Genomic DNA, 23266 nt, shown 5'->3' with positions numbered 1-23266 from the left:
GTTTCCATTTATTTCATAGAATTAAAAAGAAAAAAAAAAAAAAAACAAAGTCTATCAGAAGGCAGAAATTTCAACCGAGCAAGACTTCAACTGAACATTCTCAATTGGCAGCTTATCTTCAGGAAAGTCACATCCACCGCTTTTTGCTGCCTTGGCCAGTGGAGCACATGGCGGCGGATCCACATCGCTACTAAATCCCTCAACATCGGTACAATTCCACTGCAACTTTTTAGGCTTCTTTGACAATCCAATCTTCACATTCGAAATACAAATATCCGTGAATGGATCTCCTGAAATTCCCACCAAATTCGCCGACATATTAACATTCTCGGCCACCATGTCTCTGTAATTAATGTTCTTAATCACAGGCAATGCTGATGGATCAAACTTGTCATCTGCATGCGCTTTGTAGTTTCCAGTCATCCAAAAGACGTACTTCATTGTGGATAGAAACATTTTTCGAACGAAAATGTCCTTGACAAAACCGCCTCGTCCACGAGCAGTTTTGATTCTGACGGCAGCCTGTGTGTTGATTGCAGTGACATTTTCAATCCTGACGTTGCGAATTCCGCCAGACATTTCGCTACCAAGGGCGATAGCTGCAGAATCTGGTGAGATACAAGTGAGGCGACGAATGACGAGGTCCTCGGTCGGCATTCCAAATTTTATACCGTATTGGTCCCATCCGCTCTTGACGGCGATGCAATCGTCACCAGAGACAATGTAGCAGTCTTCAATCAGAGTGTTGGAACAAGAATCTGATAAATTGAATGGAAAATTAGGAAAAGGGATTGATGAAGAAAAGAACCCTAAGGTTTTAAGGGTAATGAAGAAGGAAACCTGGATTGATTCCATCGGTGTTGGGTACCGTGACTGGAGCCAAGATGGTGAGCCCTTGGATAATCACATTTCTGCATTTTCACCCAACCAAACCACATTAAATTAAAAATAAATTATATATATATAAATACTATTACCAGTTTTATTATTATTATTTTTAGCTTAATCATAAAATAAGAGGATAATGAAACTCAAGTGAAATAGTCAAACCTGCTATAAATGGGATGGACGAACCAAGAAGGTGAGTTGATCAAAGTGAGATCTGAGATTTGGATTTGTTCAGAGTACATGATCTCGATCACATATGGCCGTGTTACCTTGAGCTCCCCTTTCTTAAACTTTTCCCACCAAGTAGATCCTTGCCCGTCGATTGTGCCGTTGTTACCTACACCATGTTACCAACCCAACTTTATTTTCTATAAATGTTTCTTATGTTTTTATTTACCTTATTTTTTTTTATTTAATTTTGATAGCACAAAGCCTATAAGATTAAAATTTTGCAAACCATTAAAAAAAAAATTATAATGTTAAAAGTTAAAAAAATAAAAATCACCTGTGATAACCACGTCGGTGAGATTAGTTCCAAAGATGAGGCTGCTGTACCGTCCATTAGGAGCATCTCTTCCCCTCCCATAAGATGGGAGAATTTCTACTAGTGGCCATTCTGATTCATTCTACACCATTACCATTAAATGATGAGGAACAAATCTAACCAATTTATATTGAATTAAAGATTAAAATTCAAATCACCACTCCCAAAGTTGTTAGCTTTATAAAAATAATATACTTCATAGGTCCAACCTGGGATGCAATAATTTTAGCTTCTTTATCGATAAAAAGTGTGAAATGGCTAGTCAGATTAAAACTTCCTGTAAGCCATTTCCCGGGTGGCACGACCAATTGAGCACCGCCATCCTTCGCTAATGTGCTGAGATGTTCAATCGCTTTTCGGAATGCGAGAGTATTTGAAGTTACTCCGTCGCCGACACCGCCAAACTCCGTCAGCAACGCCGAGTGTTTCCGGCAATTAATCGCTTGAAATTTCAGAGAGTTCAAACTCAGACGCGGATTCATAGCGTCCACGGTAGCTAAGCTCACCAATGCCAGTACGACCATAGCCAAGATTCTCGCCACGGTAACCTATCAACAAAAATTGAAGATCATTCAATTTCTTTTTGGTTCTCGAGAAAATAATGGTGGAAACAGCAGTTGGGTTTATGAGTTCATCTATATATATTGGTTACATTTTCGAATTTTCTCTGGACAAAATCTAAAAAACAAAATTGGTCTTAGATAAACAGAAACAATTGGTTTTTTTTTTACAAAAACCCATAATCATTTTGGTTAACCTAAAAGAAAAACTAATGAAAAGTAGAAGAACAAGCCAACCACCCGATCAATTCAAAGAAAACAAAGAACCAAAAGAAAATTCAAAGAGAATGAAGAAGAAAAATTACATTAGTTTTTGAGGATTTTCGAGGATGATCCATGATGAATTTTCTTTTTGAGTTTATGATTTTTAGATCAAGAGGAGAAAGGATTTTATAGAATAATTTAGGGATTAAAAATAGGAAATGAATTTATTACTATTATTACATTATTGTTTAAAGGGTGAAACGGTGAGATTTGTCATCTTTTTCATAATAATATAACATATAAGGAAACATAAAGAGTGAAAGCGTTTTAATTTTGTCGTTTGTTTTTTAAAATTGTTTTATGAGTATTAGGGTGTTAAAATAGTTATTCGAAGAACGGAATCAAACCAAGTCAACTAAATCGGCATTTAAAAACAAATTATAAAATGATTTCAATATTAACATTTTTAATTAATTACTCGAATAACTCGAATCAACCTAACATGAATATTTTATGATTAGATTAAGCCGAATTCATTATTTGATTAAAAAAAATTTATCATTCAAATAATTAAATTAGGTCTAAATATATTCCATAATATCCCTGATTTATTTAGTTTTGTGATATTTCTATATTGATTTGATTAAAATTTAATGAGGTGAATATGTGTTTGTAATCTCGCAAATATAACATAATATTAATTCCTATTTATTCTTTTGATGTTTTTGTTAAAAATTTTCTTTTATATTTCTTTCTATTTTAAGAAATTTTCTTAAATTAGGTTTAAATCAGATTTTTTTTTTAAGTGAAATATGACGTGCAATTTTATTTTTCAAAAAATAAAAATAAAAATTGTATTGATGGTTATCAAATAAAATTATAATAAAATATTTATAAAAATCAGACTATAAAGTTTATTATCTAATATAGAAATCTTTCAAATTTTACCATTATATGGTAAAATTTTGCACATTTAAAAACAAAAAAGATTAAAATTATAAAAGAAGATGAAAATCATAAAAATGTATAAGTACATACCTACTTTTATATATGTGTGTGATGTGCATATATGTATATGTTTGTATTTATTTAAGCATGTAGATATGTATCTATTATATATGTGCGTGTGTGTTGTGTGATACATACATATATACACACAGGGTGAGGCACGACCATAAAGTGATCCATGCATGTCATGGTAATGTACGACCTCCATTTGAGTGGCACTGATGGCTTGTAGACGTTATGATTTTGGTACTATCTATGTGCATACATACTAAATAATAGACGACAATTCTAAAGTAAACCATAACATCGTGCCATACACTCGTTTGTCCCATCTCATAATATATCCATATGGACTCTGGTCCATCCAAGGACTAGTTTACGAAATAAAGGCCTCGTTGAAGCACAAAATCATTTTCGCACATGATACCATATATGGTCTAGGGATATTATGGTTCTATAATTGTGACAGGATGAATACGTACTAAGGAATAGGTGATAATCAATGTTGGATCATAATATCATGTCATGATTCGGGAGATCTCAAGTATGGCAACTTCATGGTGTATTCATCCAAAGTTGGTTATGAAACAGAAGTCTTGATAAGAGCCTCTACTTTATTTCCATACACGATACTATATACTCGAAATAGATTTAGTTCTAAGTAAGGTGTAATCGTATTGAGACTAAACTAAATCTACCTCATTGGTATAAGAATGTGTCTCATCTATGATCACTAGTGCTTATATTGTAGGTACATAGCATCGAATATGGCAACCTCAACTCTATCATATCAATTTGTTTTAAATGAGTCTAGTAAGGCGCTATTAGATATGAATTTTTGATCATAGTAGCAGAAGTATTATGAACCAATTTTATTTTATTAAAACTAAAAGAATGTATTTAAATCTTATGAGTTAGCAAGGACGCCTAGCTCAAATAATAATATAAAAGTTGATTAATTAAAAATTAATTAATTTTCATTCCTTAACTCTAGGATACCCTATTATAGATCTAGGGTTACACTTTTATATATTATATGACAAATTTTGTCCGTTAATATAATCATTACAAACTAGTCAATTTTTGGTGATTTAGTTCATAATTATGACCTGTTTAAAAGTTTATTTTACTCATGCAATTACATTTCTCTAATAAATAATTATTTTATGATCTAATTATAAACAAAACCTCTCTTCAGAAGTTGAGAAGGTGGGGATCCCATTTTTCAAATTTGGAAACCAACCGTCAACGGAACTATTCAACAATTTACCTTATATGGAAAACAGTGAATTTCATTGAGAAGAGTAAGCATGCCTAATTGGTTACAAAAGTCATCCTCACCTGCAAGTCAAAAGATAGTCTGGTAGAGGTGGAAATTCATAACTCAGTTAGGATTAAGATCTTAGTTATGATCATCACGGAAATATTAATTTTCTCAATTAATTAATTTAGTGTAGGCTGTTTTTACTTTTAATGTTTATTATTTTTTATTTTGTATTTTGTTATGTTGTTTTAAAGATATTTTCGAACATGTAATTCCATGACAATGTTTTATGATGAAGTTTTAAATGTTTATTTCCGTACAAGAGGGTATGTTGTGATGAAGGTAGTGACTTTAGGTTAGTAAAAATATAGGATCGTTACACTCACTCATATACCATAGAAAAACCTTTAAGTACGACACCTAATTTTCTCATGAGATCTCATATTTTGCAAGGGTATGAATTCAAAAAAAAAAAAAAAAAAAAAAAAAAAAAAAAAANAAAAAAAAAAAAAAAAAGTCGAGGCCCCGTTCATTGCTTAAAAATGATTGATGCCTTACTCAACACACTACTTATCGAAACTACACTACAACATCAAAATATTACCACTTTGGCACATCTCTAAAACTTGTTCATTTCTGAAATAGTGTTGGTAGTGTGTAAGTCTCGACATTCAAAGGCTAAGAGCACATCAAGCCAAGAAGGAAAACCAAATCAGCTTGATCACATCACATCTTTCATTCAAACTCCTAGTAAACTGGTTGGAATTTCACCCTTTTACAAGCTTTCAAGTACATTTTATCTATATCTTCTTTAAATTTTTCATTACCATTTATTCCATAGAATTAAAAAAAAAAAAAAAACAAAGTCTATTAAATGACAGGAATTTCAACAGAGCATGATTTCAACTGAACATTCTCAATTGGCAGCTTATCCTCCGGAAAGTCACATCCACCGCTTTTTGCTGCTTTAGCTAGTGGAGCACATGGCGGCGGATCCACATCGCTACTAAATCCCTCAACATCCGTACAGTTCCACTGCAACTTTTTAGGCTTCTTTGACAATCCAATCTTCACATTCGACATGCAAATATCCGTGAATGGATCTCCCGATATCCCTGCCAAATTTGCTGACATATTAACATTCTCGGCCACCACGTCTCTGTAATTAATGTTCTTAATCACCGGCAACGCCGAGGGATCAAACTTGTCATCTGCATGCGATTTGTAGTCTCCAGTCATCCAGAAGACATATTTCATCGTGGATAGAAACATTCTTCGGACGAAAATGTCCTTGACGAAACCACCTCGTCCACGAGCAGTTTTGATTCTGACAGCAGACTGTGTATTGATTGCAGTGACGTTTTCAATCCTGACGTTGCGGATTCCGCCAGACATTTCGCTGCCAAGGGCGATACCTGCAGAATCTGGTGAGATGCAAGTGAGGCGGCGAATGACAAGGTCCTCGGTCGGCATTCCGAACTTGATACCATATTGGTCCCATCCGCTCTTGATGGCGATGCAATCGTCACCGGAGACAATATAGCAGTCTTCGATTCGAATGTTGGAACAAGAATCTGATAAATTGCATAAAGAATTAGGGAGATGGATTGACAAAGAAAAGAACCCTAAGGTTTTAAAGGCGAAGAAGAAGGGAACCTGGATTGATTCCGTCAGTGTTAGGTACAGTGACGGGAGCCAAGATAGTGAGCCCTCGAATAATCACATTTCTGTATTTTCATCCCACCAAACCAAACTAAATTAAAAATAAATCATAATAATATATATATATAAATCAAAATTGTTTTTAGTTGGGAATAATTTGAATGTAATTATTATCGGTGTTATTTTTTTTTTCCAAGCATAATCTTAAAATACAAGTATAATAGGTTTTAAGTGAAATAGTCAAACCTGCTATAAATGGGATGGACAAACCAAGAAGGTGAGTTAATCAAAGTGAGATCCGATATCTGGATTTGATTAGAGTACATGATCTCGATCACATATGGTCGTGTTTCCTTGAGTTCCCCTTTCTTAAATTTTTCCCACCAAGAAGATCCTTGCCCGTCGATTGTACCGTTGTTACCTACACCATGTCACCAACCAACTTTATTTTCTATAAATGTTTTTCCTATGTTTTCATTCACCTTAATTTTTTTTATTTAATTCATTTTTTTTATTTAATTCCGATTGCACGGAAGCCTATAAAGATTATAATTTTGCAAACCATTTAAAAAAAAATTAAAATTTTAAAAGGTAAGAGAAAAATAATCACCTGTGATAACCACATCGGTGAGATTAGTTCCAAAGATGAGGCTGCTGTACCGTCCACCCGGAGCATCTCTTCCCCTCCCATAAGATGGGAGAACTTCCATGAGTGGCCATTCTGATTCTTTCTATAACCATTAAATTATGAGGAACAAACTTAACTCATTTATTTTCTATTAAAGAATAAAATTAAAATCACCACACACAAAGTTGTTAGCTATATAAAAATAAAATACTCAATAGGTCGAACCTGGGATGCAAGAATTTTTGCTTCTTTATCGATAAAAAGTGTGAAATGGCTAGTCAGATTAAAACTTCCGGTCAGCCATTTCCCCGGCGGCACGATCAATTGAGCACCACCATCCGCCGCGAGTGTGCTGAGATGTTCAATCGCTTTTCGGAACGCGTTAGTATTTGAAGTTACTCCGTCGCCGACGCCGCCAAACTCCGTCAGCAACGCCAAGTGTTTCCGACAATTGATGGCCTGAAATTTCAGAGAGTTCGAACTTAGACGCGGATTCATAGCGTCCACTGTGGCTAAGCTCACCAATGCCAGTACGATCACGGCTAAGATTCTCGCCGCAGTAACCTGCCGAACAAAATCAAAGATGATTCAATCTCTTTTTGGATAAAATAATGTTTAAAATGGCAGTTAGGTTTATTGGTTCATCTTTATGTTGGTTACATGAAAAAAAACAAAGTTTTTCAATCAACCAATCACGGTTTAGAACAAAAACTCATAATCATTTTAAGTAATCGGAAAGAAAAATCAATGAAAAGTAGAATAATAAGTCAAGCCCACACGATCAATAGAAAGAAAACAAAGAAAAAAAAGTGAAATTCAAAGACAAAGAAGAAGAAAAATTACATTGATTTTTGTGGGTTTTCGAGGAAGTTCCATGATTAATTTTCTTGATGTGTTTATGATTTTTAGATTCCAGAAAAGTGATTTTATAGGATAATTGAAGAATAAAAAATAGAAAATGAATTTATTACTATTACTATTATTACTTTTTTTTAGGGTGAAAATTTGAGTGGTAAATGAAATGGTTGGATTTACCTAAAATATTAGCCCAAAAGACTATTTAGGAAATATACGGAGTGAGATCGTTTTAAATTTGACATCTTGTTTTTGTTGTTTGTTTTTTTATTTATAATTATTTTATGTGTATTAGAGTGTTAAAATAGTTACTCCAACAACAAGGTCACACCAAGTAAACGAAATCAGTATTTAGAAACAAATTAACAAAGGTTTTCTATATTTGAAATTTATTTTTATTAAAATTTTTTTAGTAAATTACTCGAGAATCAACCTAACGTGAATATTTTATGGCTAGATTACACGAAATCATTATTTGATAAGGATTTATTGGACTGAAAACGTAGTCCAAAAATTTAAATTAAGTCTAAAACATGTTGAATCTAAAATAATTGTTTATTTAATTTTAAATGATATTTCTATATTGATTTGATTAACCTACAGTTATTTTTTCATTAATGGTAGCATATGAGTTGAATATGGGTAGAAATCTCTCAAATATGGTAAGTATAACTCAATATTAATTTTTATTTATTCTATTGATGTATTTATTAAAATTTTCTTTATTAAGAAATTTTCTTAAATTACGTTTAAATCAGAATTTTATCAATTTACCTTATTTAGACTATGAAATTATTATCTAATACAGAAATTAGCTATTTTTTTTTATCAATAAATAAATTATTATTAATTGGATCTTTGAAATTTTACGACAAATCTTTTTTAATAAAAGAATATAGAATGAATAAGTATGTGCTATATACAAATACATAACACACATACATACATAGATATGTATGTATGTATATGTATGTGTGTGTTGTGTGATACATACATATATGTGCATATGGTGAGGCACTACGATATAGTGATCCACGCATGTCATGGTGAGGCACGACCCACGTTTGAGTGACACTGATGGCTTATAGATGCTATGATTTTGATCCTATATGGGTGCATATATACCAAAGAATAGATGACAATAATAAAGTAGGACCATAACATCATATCATACTCGTTTCTCTTATCTCATAATGTATCCATATGATCTCTGGACCATCCGAAGATTAGTTTACGAAACAAAAGTCTTGTTAAAACTAAATGCTATCTAGAAATAAAGGGAATGCATTTTTCATTCTTGGGAGAAGCATTGAAAATCAATTTAATTTTATTAAAAATTAAAAGAAAACATTTAATATGAAAATATTTCAACTATGTTAAAGTTCCTTCCCAACAATGACTGAACTCAAGGCTAATTGGAGACTTTTTTTAAAATAAAAAAATAAAAAAAATCATATATATTATTTAATCCAATGTATCTAAGATACATTAATTATTTTAATATTTAATATATCAAATACAATATTATTTTTCTTTTGTATGTTTAATATATTTTATATATTAAAGGATAATATTTTAAATTAAATATTATTTTTCCTTATATTTATTATATCATTCAATAGTAATTTGAATATTTTAAATTAAATATATGTATATATTTAATTATTTTAATATATTTAATATGTTAAATATTAATTTAAACGCTTCAAATTCAATCTTACGAGTTACCAAGGAGACGGTAACTCCAATAATGATACAAAAATTTATTAATAAAAATTAATTAAACTTTTTAATTAATCAATTTTTATTCATTAATTTTAGAACACTATATTATAGACCTAGAGTTACACTCTTAGTTACTCTATGACAAGGTGTATCCATTATTATAATCATTACGAGCTAGTCAATTCTTCCTGAGTTGTTCATAATTACAACTACATCAAAAGTTCATTTTACCCATGCAATTACATTTTTTTGCCTTAATATTTGTTAAGAATGAAAAATAGAAATAGAATTGGAATCGAATGTATGTTCTCATTCATATTCATAAGCTTTAAATAGGATACAAACTAATAACTAATACCTACAAATAAGGAAAATATAAACTAATTAAATATCGAGAATAAAATAAAATATACCATAAATCAAATCATAAAGGAATAATATTAAGATATAATATCTAAAATATATTACATAAGTAATATATACTCTAAATATTATATCTCAACACTCTCCCTCAAGTTGGAGTGTATGTTAAAATCACATCCAACTTGCCTTTACGAGCGTAGGTCAATAACACCCAAGTTGTCTTTACGAGCGTAGGTCAATAACACCCAAATTGTCTTTACGAGTGTAGGTCAATAACACAACTTGTCTTTGATTGGTTTGCATTTTTAGACTTCCAAGAATTTATTGAATTTCCTAGAAAGATGCAGAACTCAGAAATAGACGGCCTTTTATTGGTTTGCATTTTTAATCTTCTCAAGAAATTATTGAATTTCCCAAAAAGATGCAAAACTCAGAGATAGACCGCCTTTGATGTATCTCAGAACTTGAAGAGCTATTTCTTGATTTATGCATAAATGATGTACTCCAGGATTGGTAGTTTGTTCCATTTAATTTGACTGGAACAAGTGAATATCCTGGCGGATCAGAGTGATGAATATAATAAGGATGTGTTAAATAAACATCCGAAGTTTTGAAGTTAGATAATGACACCAAGATCGGTGCTCTAAATCACTTGAGATGTTGTGAAAGACAATACGAACATCTTGAATATGTCACATTTGAGCCTGGTGAGAAATTTGAAGATGCTTATAACGTATTCTTGATATTGGAAGATCGGCTGATGTAAAGGCTTCACTGATTGAGTTAGATGATGAATGGCGGTTGTAAAGACTGATAGAGTTAGGGTTTGGGTTTGGCTCTGATGCCAAACACTAACTCAAGAGGAAATTCTGATATTTAAGAATACCCAGATCGATGCTTTGATATCATGTTAAGAATGAAAAATAGAAATAGAATTGGAATCGAATGTATATTCTCATAGATATTCCTATCCAATACAAGCTAGCAACTAATACATACCACAGGAAAATATAAACTAATTAAATATTGAGAATAAAATAAAATATACTCTAAATCAAATCATAAAAGAAAGAATATTAAGATATATTATCGAAGATCTATTCCATAAATAATATATTCTCTAAATATTATATCTCAATAATATCATCCATTATCTAATGAATAATTTGTTTATAATCTAATTATAAACTAAGTCCCTCTCGGGACATTGAGAAGGTGGGATCCCATTCTTCAAGTCTTGAAATCAGCACTTAAGAAAACTATTCATCTATTTACCTTATATGTTTTATGAAGAAGTTTAAATAAAGTATTTCAGCATTCTATGTTCATGATATGTATATAGTAATTGAAAACGTTTGCTGAAGCCACCCCACCTAAATATGGTGAAAGTTCTCTATTTATAATCATTTACCGTACACAGAATTATGGTAAATCACAAATAATATGGAAAGAACAATAAAAGGTAAGAACAATAAATGAATACAATATATTTGCTTTTAATAAAATGGCAAATATGGTAAGCCAGGTAAATATCTAAATATTTGCCTTATAATAAACGGTCAACTATCCTTAACACCCCGCAAGCTGAGTGTCGGATTTGAACAAACGTGAAGCTTGGATTTGAAAAATTCAAAGAGAGGTCGAGAAATACTTTTCATGAAGATGTCAGCAACTTGGAGATGGGAAGATACATATTGTGTGCCAAGTTTGCCAGTGATAACAAGTTCTCGAAGGAAATGATAATCTAGTTCAACATGTTTGGCCCGCTTGTGAGAAACGGAATTAAAACTATAAAAAAAAATAGCACTTTTGTTGTCACATAAGAGTAAAGGCTGCTGTGAAATAGGGATCTTGAGGCCATGCAAAAGATGCGTAACCCAAAGAAGTTCAGCAGCAGTCGTGGCAAGAGCAAACGATACTCAGATTCACAGCTGGAACGTGAGACAGTAAGTTGCTTTTTGGCACTCCAAGAAACGAGATTGTTACTAAGATAAATAGAATAGCCGGATGTAGAACGACGAGTATCGAGACAACCAGCCCAGTCAGCATCTGAATAAGTGACTAGCGTACTAGGAACAGTGGATGGACGAAAGGTAAGACCAAAGTGGAGTGTTCCTTTGACATAGCGAAGAATACGTTTGACAGCAAGAAAGCGATCTGCAGTAGAGACATGCAAGAATCGACTGACAGAATACACAGCATAGACAATATTTATACGTGTAATAGTCAAGTACTGAAGGATGCCAACAAGAGATCTAGAGAGTAGGATTAGAGAAAGGAGAACCATCAGCAGGTGTTGGGAAACAACCATGGGAGTGTGGACTGGTTTGCTATCGAGCAACTGAGCATGAGTAAGAATATCTCGAGCATATTTTAACCGACTAATAAAGAGACCATCAGGAGTGAGTGAAGCTTCAAGACCAAGAAAGTAACTGATAGAACCCAAATCTTTGGTAGCAAACTCATAATGAAGCTTGCGAGTAAAGCTGTCAATAAGAATGAGTTGTTGTCGGTAACAATAATGTCGATTAGACTGAATTTTTATAATAATATTTTTATTTTTATAATCAATTTAACTTAAATATTTTATGGTTCGATTAGACTGAATTTGTTTCATTTTCCGAAAAAAAAATAAAAAAATAAAAAAATAAGAAAGTGTATCGATTTAAAAGATGAAAAATAAAAGATCAAATAATATTATAACAAAATACTTATAAAAATAACTTCATATTTCATAGCATAAGTCTATTGTTTAATATAGAATATATATATATATATATATATATATATATATATATATATATATTTTATCGATAACAAATATATTTCTTTTATTAAAAAATATGGAGTGAACAAAAACAAAAAGAGGATAAAAATTATGAAAATGTATAAGTATGCATTATATATATCTACCAATATTGTTTAATTTATTAAGATTCGTCGGTAAGTCAATCATATATTGTTTAAGACTCAATAAATAATATCAAATTCTAAATAAAATTATTATTAAAAATTAAATAACTAATTACGACTTCAGGAGATAAATCCCAACCGTAAAACGATGCTAGACGTAAATGAAACAAGGATACAAAAGTTATAACCTTACATATAAGCCATATTCTCAATATAGCATGAAGCATGAAGTAAACACGGTGATTGTATTCTTTGAAGTAGTGAAATGGTTCCTATATGACATATCAAACATGTTTGGGGTATATTTAAACTTAACATGGTCAAAGAATCATCTCAAGTTAGTCTCATGATCTATGTCTTCAAACATACTCCGTTCTATCATAAAAGTTATTGTGATGTCCCACATTGGTTAGGGAGGAGAACAAAACACCATTTATAAGGGTGTGGAAACCTTCCCCTAGCTGACGCGTTTTAAACCCTTGAGGGGAAGTCCGAAAGGAAAAGTTCAATGAGGACAATATCTGCTAGCGGTGAATCTGAAGCGTTACATTTATACTTTAAATTCTAAACAAACCATGTGATACCCAATCGTAAACGCTTAAAGAGAACTCAACATGACTACTTGTTTAAGTATACTTAGAACTCATCTAGCATGATTTCATAGCTCCAATTCGCATCAAAACTCTCAAGTTCTAACCATGGACTCAGTCATATACTATATGGCTAACTTCCTAATTTTCCCTTGAGACTTGCTCACATTTTGCAAGGCCATATATTCAAGGAAATGTCGAGACCTCGTTCATTGCTTAAGAATCATTGGTGCCTTATTCAACACACTAATTATCGAAACTACACTATAACACCAAAATATTAGCACTCTGGCACATCTCTAGAGCTAGTTAATTTCTTGAATGGTGTTGCTGATTTGGTAGCGTGTAGGTCTCCATATGAAAAAAAAAATTGGAAATGAATTTATTACTACAATTACATTATTGCTTAAAGGGTGAAACCGAGGGATTTACCTAGAATATTATTCTAATGACATGTAAGAAAACATTATCCCTCGAATATTATTCTAATGATCTGTTTAGAATAATATAACGTGTAAGAAAACATAAAGAGTGTGAGCATTTTATATTTGTCATCTTATTTTTGTTTGTTTTTTAAAAATTGTTTTATGAGTATTAGGGTGTTAAAATAGTTATTCCAAGAACATGATCAAACCAAGTCAACTAAATCGGTATTTAAAAACAAATTATAAAATGATTTTCATATTAAAATTTTATTTTTATTAATTTTATTTTAATAAATTATTCGAATAACTCGAATCAACTTAACATGAGTATTTTATGATTAGCTTAAGCCGAATTCATTATTGGATTGAAAAATTTTACCATCCAAATAATTAAATTAGAAACCTATTCAACCAAAGATATTTATTTGTTTAGTTTTGTGATATTTCTATATTGATTTGATTAAAATTTAATGAGTTGAATATGGGTCGAAGAGAATAACTCAAAATTAATTCTCATTTGTTCTTTTGATATTTTTATTAAAATTTTTCTTTTATAAGATATTTTCTTAAATTATGTTTAAATCGAATTGAAATATGACCTGCAATTTTATTTTTCAAAAAATAAAAAATAAAAAAAGGTATATCGATGGTTATAATAAACGGAATATATGGTAACATTTTGCACATTTAAAACAAAAAAGATTAAAATTATGAAAGAAGATGAAAATTATAAAAATGTATAAGTATATATGTGTGTGTGTGATGTGTATATATGTATATGTAGGTATGTATTTATGCATGCAGATATGTATTTATTATATAGGCGCGTGTGTGTTTTGTGATACATACATATATATGCACAGGGACGGCACAACCATATTGTAACGACCTAGATCCACCGCTAGTAGATATTATCTTCTTTGGACTTTTCCTTTCGGGCTTCCCCTCAAGGCTTTAAAACGCATCTGCAATGGGAAGGTTTCCACACCCTTATAAGTGGTGGTTTGTTTTCCTCTCCAACTAATGTGAGACATCACAATGCACCCCCCTGCGGGGCCAGCGTTCTCGCTGGCACTCTATCCTTCCTCCAATCGATGTGGGACCACCCCCAAATCCACCCCTCTTTGGGGCCCAATGAATGATATGATTTTGATACTATGTGCATACATACTAAATAATAGACGACAATTCTAAAGTGGGACCATAACATCATGTCATACACTCGTTTGTCCAATCTCATAATATATCCATATGGTCTCTAGTCCACCCAAGGACCTCGTTGAAGCACAAAATCATTTTCGCACATGATATCATGTATGGTCTAGGGATATTATGGTTCTATAATTGTGACCGGATGCATACATACTAAGGAATAGGTGATAATCAATGTTGGATCATAATATCATGTCATGATCCGGGAGATCACAAGTATGGCAACCTCATAGTGTATTCATCCAAAGTTGGCTATGAAACAGAAGTCTTGATAAGAGCCTCTACTTTATTTCCATACACGATACCATATACTCGAAACAGATTGAATTCTAAGTAAGGTGTAATTGTATTGAGACTAATCTGAATCTACCTCATTGGTATAAGAATGTGTCCCATCTATGATTACTATACAATATGACAAGTTGTGTCCATTAATATAATTATTACAAGCTAGTCAATTTTTCGTGAGCAGTTTATAATTATAATCAAGTTAAAAGTTTATTTTACCCATACAATTACATTTCTCTAATAAATAATTTTTTTTATGATCTAATAATAAACTAAGTTTATAAGGTGGCATCCCATTTTTCAAATTTGGAAACCGGGCTAAGGGAACTATTCAACTACTTACCTTATATGGAAAAAAGTGAATTTCATTTAGTGAAATTATTATTTCACTCCTTGTTTGGTCAAATGTCCCGAAAATGGTAAGCATGTTCAATTGGTTACAAAAGTCATTCTCACCCATGCAAATCAAGAGATAGACTTGTAGAGGTAGAAATTCATAACTCAGTTAGGATCAAGATCAAGATGATCATCATATTAAATATTAATTTTCTCAATTAATTGATTTAGTGTAGAGTGTTTTTAATTTTAATGTTTTTTTTTAATTTTATATTTAGTTATGTTGTTTTAAAGATATTTTCGAACATGTAAATCCATGACAATGTTTTATGATAAAGTTTTAAATGTTTATTTCCGCACAAGAGAATATGTTACGATGAAGGTAGCGACTTTAGGTTAGTAAAAATATAGGATCCTTACACTCACTCATATACCATAGAAAAACCTTTTAACAGGGCACCTAACTTTCTCATGAGATCTCATATTTTGCAAGGTCATGTATTAAAAAAAAAATGTCAAGGTCCCGTTCATTGCTTAAAAATTATTGATGCCTTACTCAACACACTACTTATTGAAACTACACTACAACACCAAAATATTAGCACTTTGGCACATCTCTAGAACTTGTTCATTTTCGGAATTGTGTTGGTAGTGTGTAGGTCTCGACATTCAAAGGCTGAGAGCACATCAAGCCAAGAAGGAAAACCAAATTAGCTTGATCACAACACATCTTCCATTCAAACTCCTTGTAAACTTGTTGGAATTTCACAGTTTTAGAGGTTTTCAAGTACTAACTTAAAATGGCTATTATATACATAATGTAACAACTTTATGTCGAAATAATCATTTGAGACGTATTCATAAAACATTGTCATAGATTTAATGTTTAATAAACAATCTTTAAAACAAAATAACTTGAAATTAAAATAAAAATAAAACATAAATACCCTACAATATCATTTTATGTTTCAATGGTAGATTATTATTTTGATGATTTTGAGTTGGAGTATTACTTTAAGGAAAAGACATTTTATCTATATCTTCTTTAAATTTTTCATTACCACAAAGTCTATCAAAAAGGAGGAATTTCAACAGAGCATGACTTCAACTCAACATTCTCAATTGGCAGCTTATCTTCAGGAAAGTCACATCCACCGCTTTTCGCTGCTTTAGTTAATGGAGCACATGGCGGCGGATCTACATCGCTACTGAATCCCTCAACATCCGTACAGTTCCACTGCAACTTTTTAGGCTTCTTCGACAATCCAATCTTCACATTCGACATACAAATATTCGTGAATGGATCTCTCGATATCCCTGCCAAATTTGCCGATATATTAACATTCTCAGCCACCACATCTCTGTAATTAATGTTCTTAATCACCGGTAATGCTGAGGGATCAAACTTGTCATCTGCATGCGATTTGTAGTCTCCAGTCATCCAAAAGACGTATTTCATCATGGATAGAAACATTCTTCGAACGAAAATGTCCTTGACGAAACCACCTCGTCCGCGAGCGGTTTTGATTCTGACAGCAGACTGTGTATTGATTGCAGTGACGTTTTCGATCCTGACGTTGCGGATTCTGCTAGACATTTCGCTGCCAAGGGCAATACCTGCAGAATCTGGTGAGATGCAAGTGAGGCGGCGAATGACAAGGTCCTCGGTCGGCATTCCAAACTTGATACCATATTGGTCCCATCCGCTCTTGATGGCAATGCAATCGTCACCGGAGACAATGTAACAGTCTTCAATTCGAGTGTTGGAACAAGAATCTGATAAATTGAATAGAGAATTAAGGAGAGGGATTGACAAAGAAAAGAACCCTAAGGTTTTAAAAATTGAGAAGAAGGGAACCTGGATTTATTGGGTCAGTGTTAGGTACAGTGATGGGAGCGAAGATAGTGAGTCCTTGGATAATTACATTTCTGCATTTTCATCCCACCAAACCAAACTAAATTAAAAATAAATCATAATAATATATATATAAATCAAAATTGCTTTTAGTTGGGAATAATTTGAATGGTATATTATTACACGTTTTAATTTTTTTTTTTTTTTTAAACATAATCTTAAAATAAAATATAATGGGACCAAGTGAAATAGTCAAACCTGCTATAAATCCGATGGACAAACCAAGAAGATGAGTTGATCAAAGTGAGATTCGATATCTAGATTTGATCAGAGTACATGATCTCGATCACATATGGTCGTGTTTCCTTGAGTTCCCATTTCTTAAATTTTTCCCACCAAGAAGATTCTTGCCCGTCGATTGTACCGTTGTTACCTACACCATGTCACCAACCCAACTTTATTTTCTATAAATGTTTTTCCTATGTTTTCATTCACTTTAATTTTTTTTATTTAATTCATTTTTTTATTTAATTCCGATTGCACGCAAGCCTATAAAGATTATAATTTTGCAAACCATTTAAAAAAAAATTAAAATTTTAAAAGGTAAGAGAAAAATAATCACCTGTGATAACCACATCGGTGAGATTAGTTCCAAAGATGAGGCTGCTGTACCGTCCACCCGGAGCATCTCTTCCCCTCCCATAAGATGGGAGAACTTCCACGAGTGGCCATTCTGATTCTTTCTATAACCATTAAATTATGAGGAACAAACTTAACTCATTTATTTTCTATTAAAGAATAAAATTCAAATCACCACGCACAAAGTTGTTAGCTATATAAAAATAAAATACTCAATAGGTCGAACCTGGGATGCAAGAATTTTTGCTTCTTTATCGATAAAAAGTGTGAAATGGCTAGTCAGATTAAAACTTCCGGTCAGCCATTTCCCCGGCGGTACGATCAATTGAGCACCACCATCCGCCGCGAGTGTGCTGAGATGTTCAATCGCTTTTCGGAACGCGTTAGTATTTGAAGTTACTCCGTCGCCGACGCCACCAAACTCAGTCAGTAATGTCGAGTGTTTCCGGCAATTGATGGCCTGAAATTTCAGAGTGTTCGAGCTTAGACGCGGATTCATAGCGTCTACTGTTGCTAAGCTCACCAGTGCCAGTACGATCACGGCTGAGATTCTCGCCGCAACAACCTGTTGAACAAAATCAAAGATGATTCAATCTCTTTTTGTTTCTTGATAAAATAATGTTGAAAACGGCAATTAGGTTTATTGGTTCATGGTTGTGTTGGTTCCATGAAAGAAACAAAGTTTTTCAATCAACCAATCTCGGTTTTGAACAAAAACTCAGAATCATTTTAAGTAATCGGAAAGAATAACCAATGAAAAGTAGAATAACAAGCCAAGCCGAGGATCCATAGAAAGAAAACAAAGAAAAAAAAGTGAAATTCAAAGAAAAAAAAAAGAAGAAAAATTACATTGATTTTTGTGGGTGTTTGAGGAAATTCCATGTTTAATTTTCTTGGTGAGTTTATGATTTTTAGATTAGAGGGAAAATGATTTTATAGGATAATTTAGGAATAAAAAATAGGAAAGGGATTTATTACTATTATTACTTTTTTTTTTAAGGGGTAAAAATTTGGGTTGTAAATGAAATGGTTGGATTAGTCTAAAATATTAGCCCAACAGAACTGTTTAAGAAAATATAACTGTAAGGAAACATAAAAAGTGAGATCGTTTTAAATTTGGCATCTTGTTTTTGTTGTTTGTTTTTTTATAATTATTTTATATATATTAGATTGTTAAAATAGTTACTCCAAGAACATGTCAAACCAAGTAAACTAAATCACAATTTAAAAACAAATTAACAAAGATTTTCTATATTAGCGATTTATTTTTATTATTATTTTTAGTAAAATATTGGAACAACTGATATTTTATGGTTAGATTAGACAAATTCATTTGGATTAAAAATGTTTACCATTCAAAAAATTAAATTAAATCTAAAACATGTTAAATCCAAAATAAATCCAAAATAATTGTTTCTTTAATTTTAAATAATATTTCTATATTGATTTGATTATATTTTTTAATTAATAACACATGAGTTGAATATAGGCGGAAATCCCTCCAAATAGTAAGTATAACTCAATATTAATTTCTATTTATTCTTTTGATATTTTTGCTAAAATTTTCTTTTATATTTTTTTTCTTTATTAATAAATTTTCTTAAATTATGTTTACATTATTTAGACTATTTAATACCAAAGTCGGTTATCTAATATAGAAATTAGTTTTTTTTTTAACAATAAAAAATTATTATTAAGTGGACTTAACTTTTTAATAAAACAATATAAAATGAATATGGTAAATTTTTCACATTTAAAAACAAAAGAGATGAAAATTAAAAAATGTATAAATATATGCACATGGTGAGACACAATGATATAGTGATTCATGCATGTCATGGTGAGGCACGACTCACGTTTGAGTGACACTGATGGCCTGTAGACGCTATGATTTTGATCCTACATGGGTGCATACATACCAAAGAATAGATGACAATTCTAAAGTAGGACCATAACATCATGTCATACTCGTTTCTCTCATCTCATAATGTATCCATATGATCTCTGGACCACCCAAAGATTAGTTTACGAAACAAAGGTCTTGTTAAAACACTGAATCATATCTAGAGATATTATGGTTCTATAATTTCAACCAGATATATACATACTAAGGAATAGGAAATGACAAAAATTGGATATGAATCTACTTCATTGGTCTAAGAATGTACCTCGTCTATGAACACTAGTGATTATAGGGTACGTTGTATCAAATTTGGTCACCTCAACTCTATCATGTCCATGTGTTTTAATTATGTCTAATACCAGCTCTAAAACTAAATGCTATCTAGAAATAAAGGGAATGCATTTTTCATCCTTGTAGCGAACCATTGGAAACCAATTTAATTTTATTAAAAATTAAAAGAAACATTTAATATGAAAGTAAAAACTCTACCTTTTTTGTATTTTAACCGTTGAAGTTTCTTCCTTTATATTTATTATATCATTGAATAGTATTTTGAATATTTTAAATTAAATATATATTTTTTTAATTATTTTAATATATTTAATATATTAAATATTAATTTAAACGCTTCAAATTAAATCTTATGAGTTAGCAAGGGGACACCTAACTCCAATAATGATACAAAAATTTATTAATAAAATTAATTAGTGTTTAGGACACTACCTAGCGTTACACTCTTAGGTACTCTATGACAAAGTGTGTCCATTATTATAATCATTGCAAGCTAGTCAATTCTTCGTGAGTTCATAATTACAACTGGATCAAAAATTCATTTTACCCCTACAATTACATTTTTTGTCTTAATATCATTCATTCTCTAATGAATAATTTGTTTATAATCTAATTATAAATTAAGCCCGTCTCGAGACATTGAGAAGGTGGGATCCCATTCTTCAAGTCTTGAAATTAGCACTTAAAGAAACTATTCATCTACTTACCTTATATGGAAAAAACTGAATTCCATTTCATGAAATTATGTTTCGAGCTACCTATTTGATCGAGTCCCCAAAATGGTAGACATATTGAATTGGATACAAAAGTCATTCTCATCCATAAAAAATCGAAGAACAACACATAGCATGTAGAAATTCATAATTCAGTGAGGATTAAGATCAAGTCACATATGATCATCATGCAAAATATTTATTTTCTCAATTAATTGATTTACACAGAGAAATTAAATATTTTGTGGTCCAAGTCTTATACAAACTTAATGTATAGGATAACCACACTCGCATGCCTCCACATGAATAATTTGGATCAAATCATTTGTAACGATTTTAAAATGCGGAGAATCAATAGTGTTGAGCATATAACAAACTCAACCTTATTCGTTTACTACAAACTCTTTAGATTATCACTCGAACGTGATCCTCCAGTAAATGAAGTATATATTGTTTAAGACGGTATTAATTGCACTAACCAAAAATTAGAAAAAGAAAAAGAAAAAGAAAAAGAAAAAGAAAAAAAAAAAGAAGTCGTCCCACGTCGCTTAAAACTTAGAAGTGAAGGGTTTGCTTCCCCGGTAAAAGGGAGGTCCCTCACATCATTTTAGCATCCCGCTTGAACGGTTCGAATCCAGTCGAAGAAATCATTTTCTGATAGCTCAAAGCCAGCATTTTGGCTAATCTAACTTGGCTCTCATACACTCGGACCATTTCCTCCTAGTTTCAATTCTTTGGAAGCGTTTAAGATTAGTATGACTAACTTTTGGCTACCTAAATTTTTGGCATCGAGTTCAAATTATTTATGCATAATTAGGTTTAGTTAGTTTAAATTATTAGGGGTAAGTTTTTATGTATAACTAGGCTTAGCTAAATTAAATAATTAGAAATAAGCTTAAAATTATTTTATGCAAAATTAGGTGAGTGAATCCCTGTAGTAGTAAAAATTTATGATTTTATAACTCTTTAGTCATAATTAAATTTCTGCGAGCAGCCGTTAAGTAGCACTAGCATCAAGCATCAAAGATTCGTAGTAGCTTTGGCCTAGGTCAACTAAGTAAGTGGTCCCACTCTTGTTTGGTTATAATTGTGTGCTGATTAATGACACATGCCTATGGCTTTGCATATGTCTTATGCTTGTATATGTAAATTGTTATGAAATGAAATGTTACGTGAATGTTATGCTATATGTGTTAAATTGATATGTTTATGATATGATATATGGTGATGCGATATATTGAAGGCATGCTCGGGTTATGTTATGTAACTGTTATGATATATAATATGTTATGATATGTGAATTAACACGTGCAAAGATATTGTAACAGCCCAAAAATAAATAAATAAACAAATAAAAATTATTATTAGGTATAAAAAAAAATAATAATAATAAATTAATAAATAAGTAAATAAATAAAAAAAACCATTATTCCCTCTTTTCTCTCCGGTAAGTCACTTCCCCAATAACCTCTCCTCAACACCTCACAATCCTCCCAAATGAAACTGAAATGAAAAATCTCAGATTTGAGAAAGCTGACATGCCTTGCATCAAATTTATACGAGATTGGTCGACAGAGATGATCAAGATTTACCTGGTAGAGGGGAGAGAGATTTGAGATTTCTTGTAAGTTATATCTCAGATCTCCTTTTCTTTTATCCAATTATTTAGTTTTATTTAGCAATTTAATTAGAAAGATACGTCATGATCAATAGCAGAAACAAAATAGAATTGATTAAATTGGCGGAAGTAATTGCCAACCTAATTGAAAAAGTAACAAACAAAAATAAAAAGAAATGATTAAACAGATTTAACTCATCAGAATTTCTTCTCTCCAAAAACAAGCACAAAAAGGGTTTAGATTAAATTTTGTTTTGGTAGAAAGAGATATGTTGCTAAAAAGAGATATTGCATTTGAAGAGGTCATTAGTTTCCTTTTATTTTATTTAATGATATTAAAAGTCATTCTCGGGAGAGATAATTAAAAAATTAAAAGAAAGAAAACACAGTAATAGACAGAGAGGGAAGACTGTGAACATAATTGAAAATTATCTGGAAAATGTTAAAAGGGTATTAAACACCATTAGAGAAAATAGAATATCCGGTAAATTTTAATGAGTATTAAATGGTTTGTATGAAAATAATACTATAACAAACATATATAAATATTTCAACACCTAACTCAAGCAAAGACCCTAACGTTCAAGACTCTAACGTTCGCATGAAGTATAACACATGGGTCAACATAAATTAGAGAAATAATTTTATAGAGTTCAAACTTGAAACTGATGTCATGAGCTCACATAGGTTGACTTGGAGTTCAATGGACTTTCATCAAGGATAACGACGGAATCGAACTTTCATTAAGGATATATTCGTGACAACGACTTAAGCTAACCAGG

The 23266-nt window shown here is 31.5% G+C and overlaps 2 protein-coding genes and 1 pseudogene across 2 annotated transcripts; all 3 read right to left on the bottom strand.

The window, feature by feature from the left end:
- Positions 1-54: 54 nt before the first annotated feature.
- Positions 55-2330, bottom strand: LOC111808330 (probable polygalacturonase). Its single transcript, XM_023694251.1, has 6 exons — positions 2298-2330; positions 1642-1980; positions 1394-1514; positions 1051-1225; positions 841-911; positions 55-758 (listed from the first exon to the last, which is right to left on the bottom strand). The coding sequence occupies exons 1-6, from the start codon at positions 2328-2330 to the stop codon at positions 55-57; spliced, it is 1443 nt and encodes a 480-aa protein (XP_023550019.1).
- Positions 2331-5338: 3008 nt separating this feature from the next.
- LOC111808331 (probable polygalacturonase) lies at positions 5339-7634 on the bottom strand. Its single transcript, XM_023694252.1, has 6 exons — positions 7602-7634; positions 6984-7322; positions 6741-6861; positions 6377-6551; positions 6125-6195; positions 5339-6042 (listed from the first exon to the last, which is right to left on the bottom strand). The coding sequence occupies exons 1-6, from the start codon at positions 7632-7634 to the stop codon at positions 5339-5341; spliced, it is 1443 nt and encodes a 480-aa protein (XP_023550020.1).
- Positions 7635-16537: 8903 nt separating this feature from the next.
- LOC111808662 lies at positions 16538-18841 on the bottom strand (annotated as a pseudogene).
- Positions 18842-23266: the final 4425 nt, after the last annotated feature.

Source organism: Cucurbita pepo, chromosome LG13 (assembly GCF_002806865.2).
Source record: "Cucurbita pepo subsp. pepo cultivar mu-cu-16 chromosome LG13, ASM280686v2, whole genome shotgun sequence".
Taxonomy (NCBI): Eukaryota; Viridiplantae; Streptophyta; class Magnoliopsida; order Cucurbitales; family Cucurbitaceae; genus Cucurbita; species Cucurbita pepo.
This window is presented reverse-complemented; position numbering and strand designations above follow the sequence as displayed.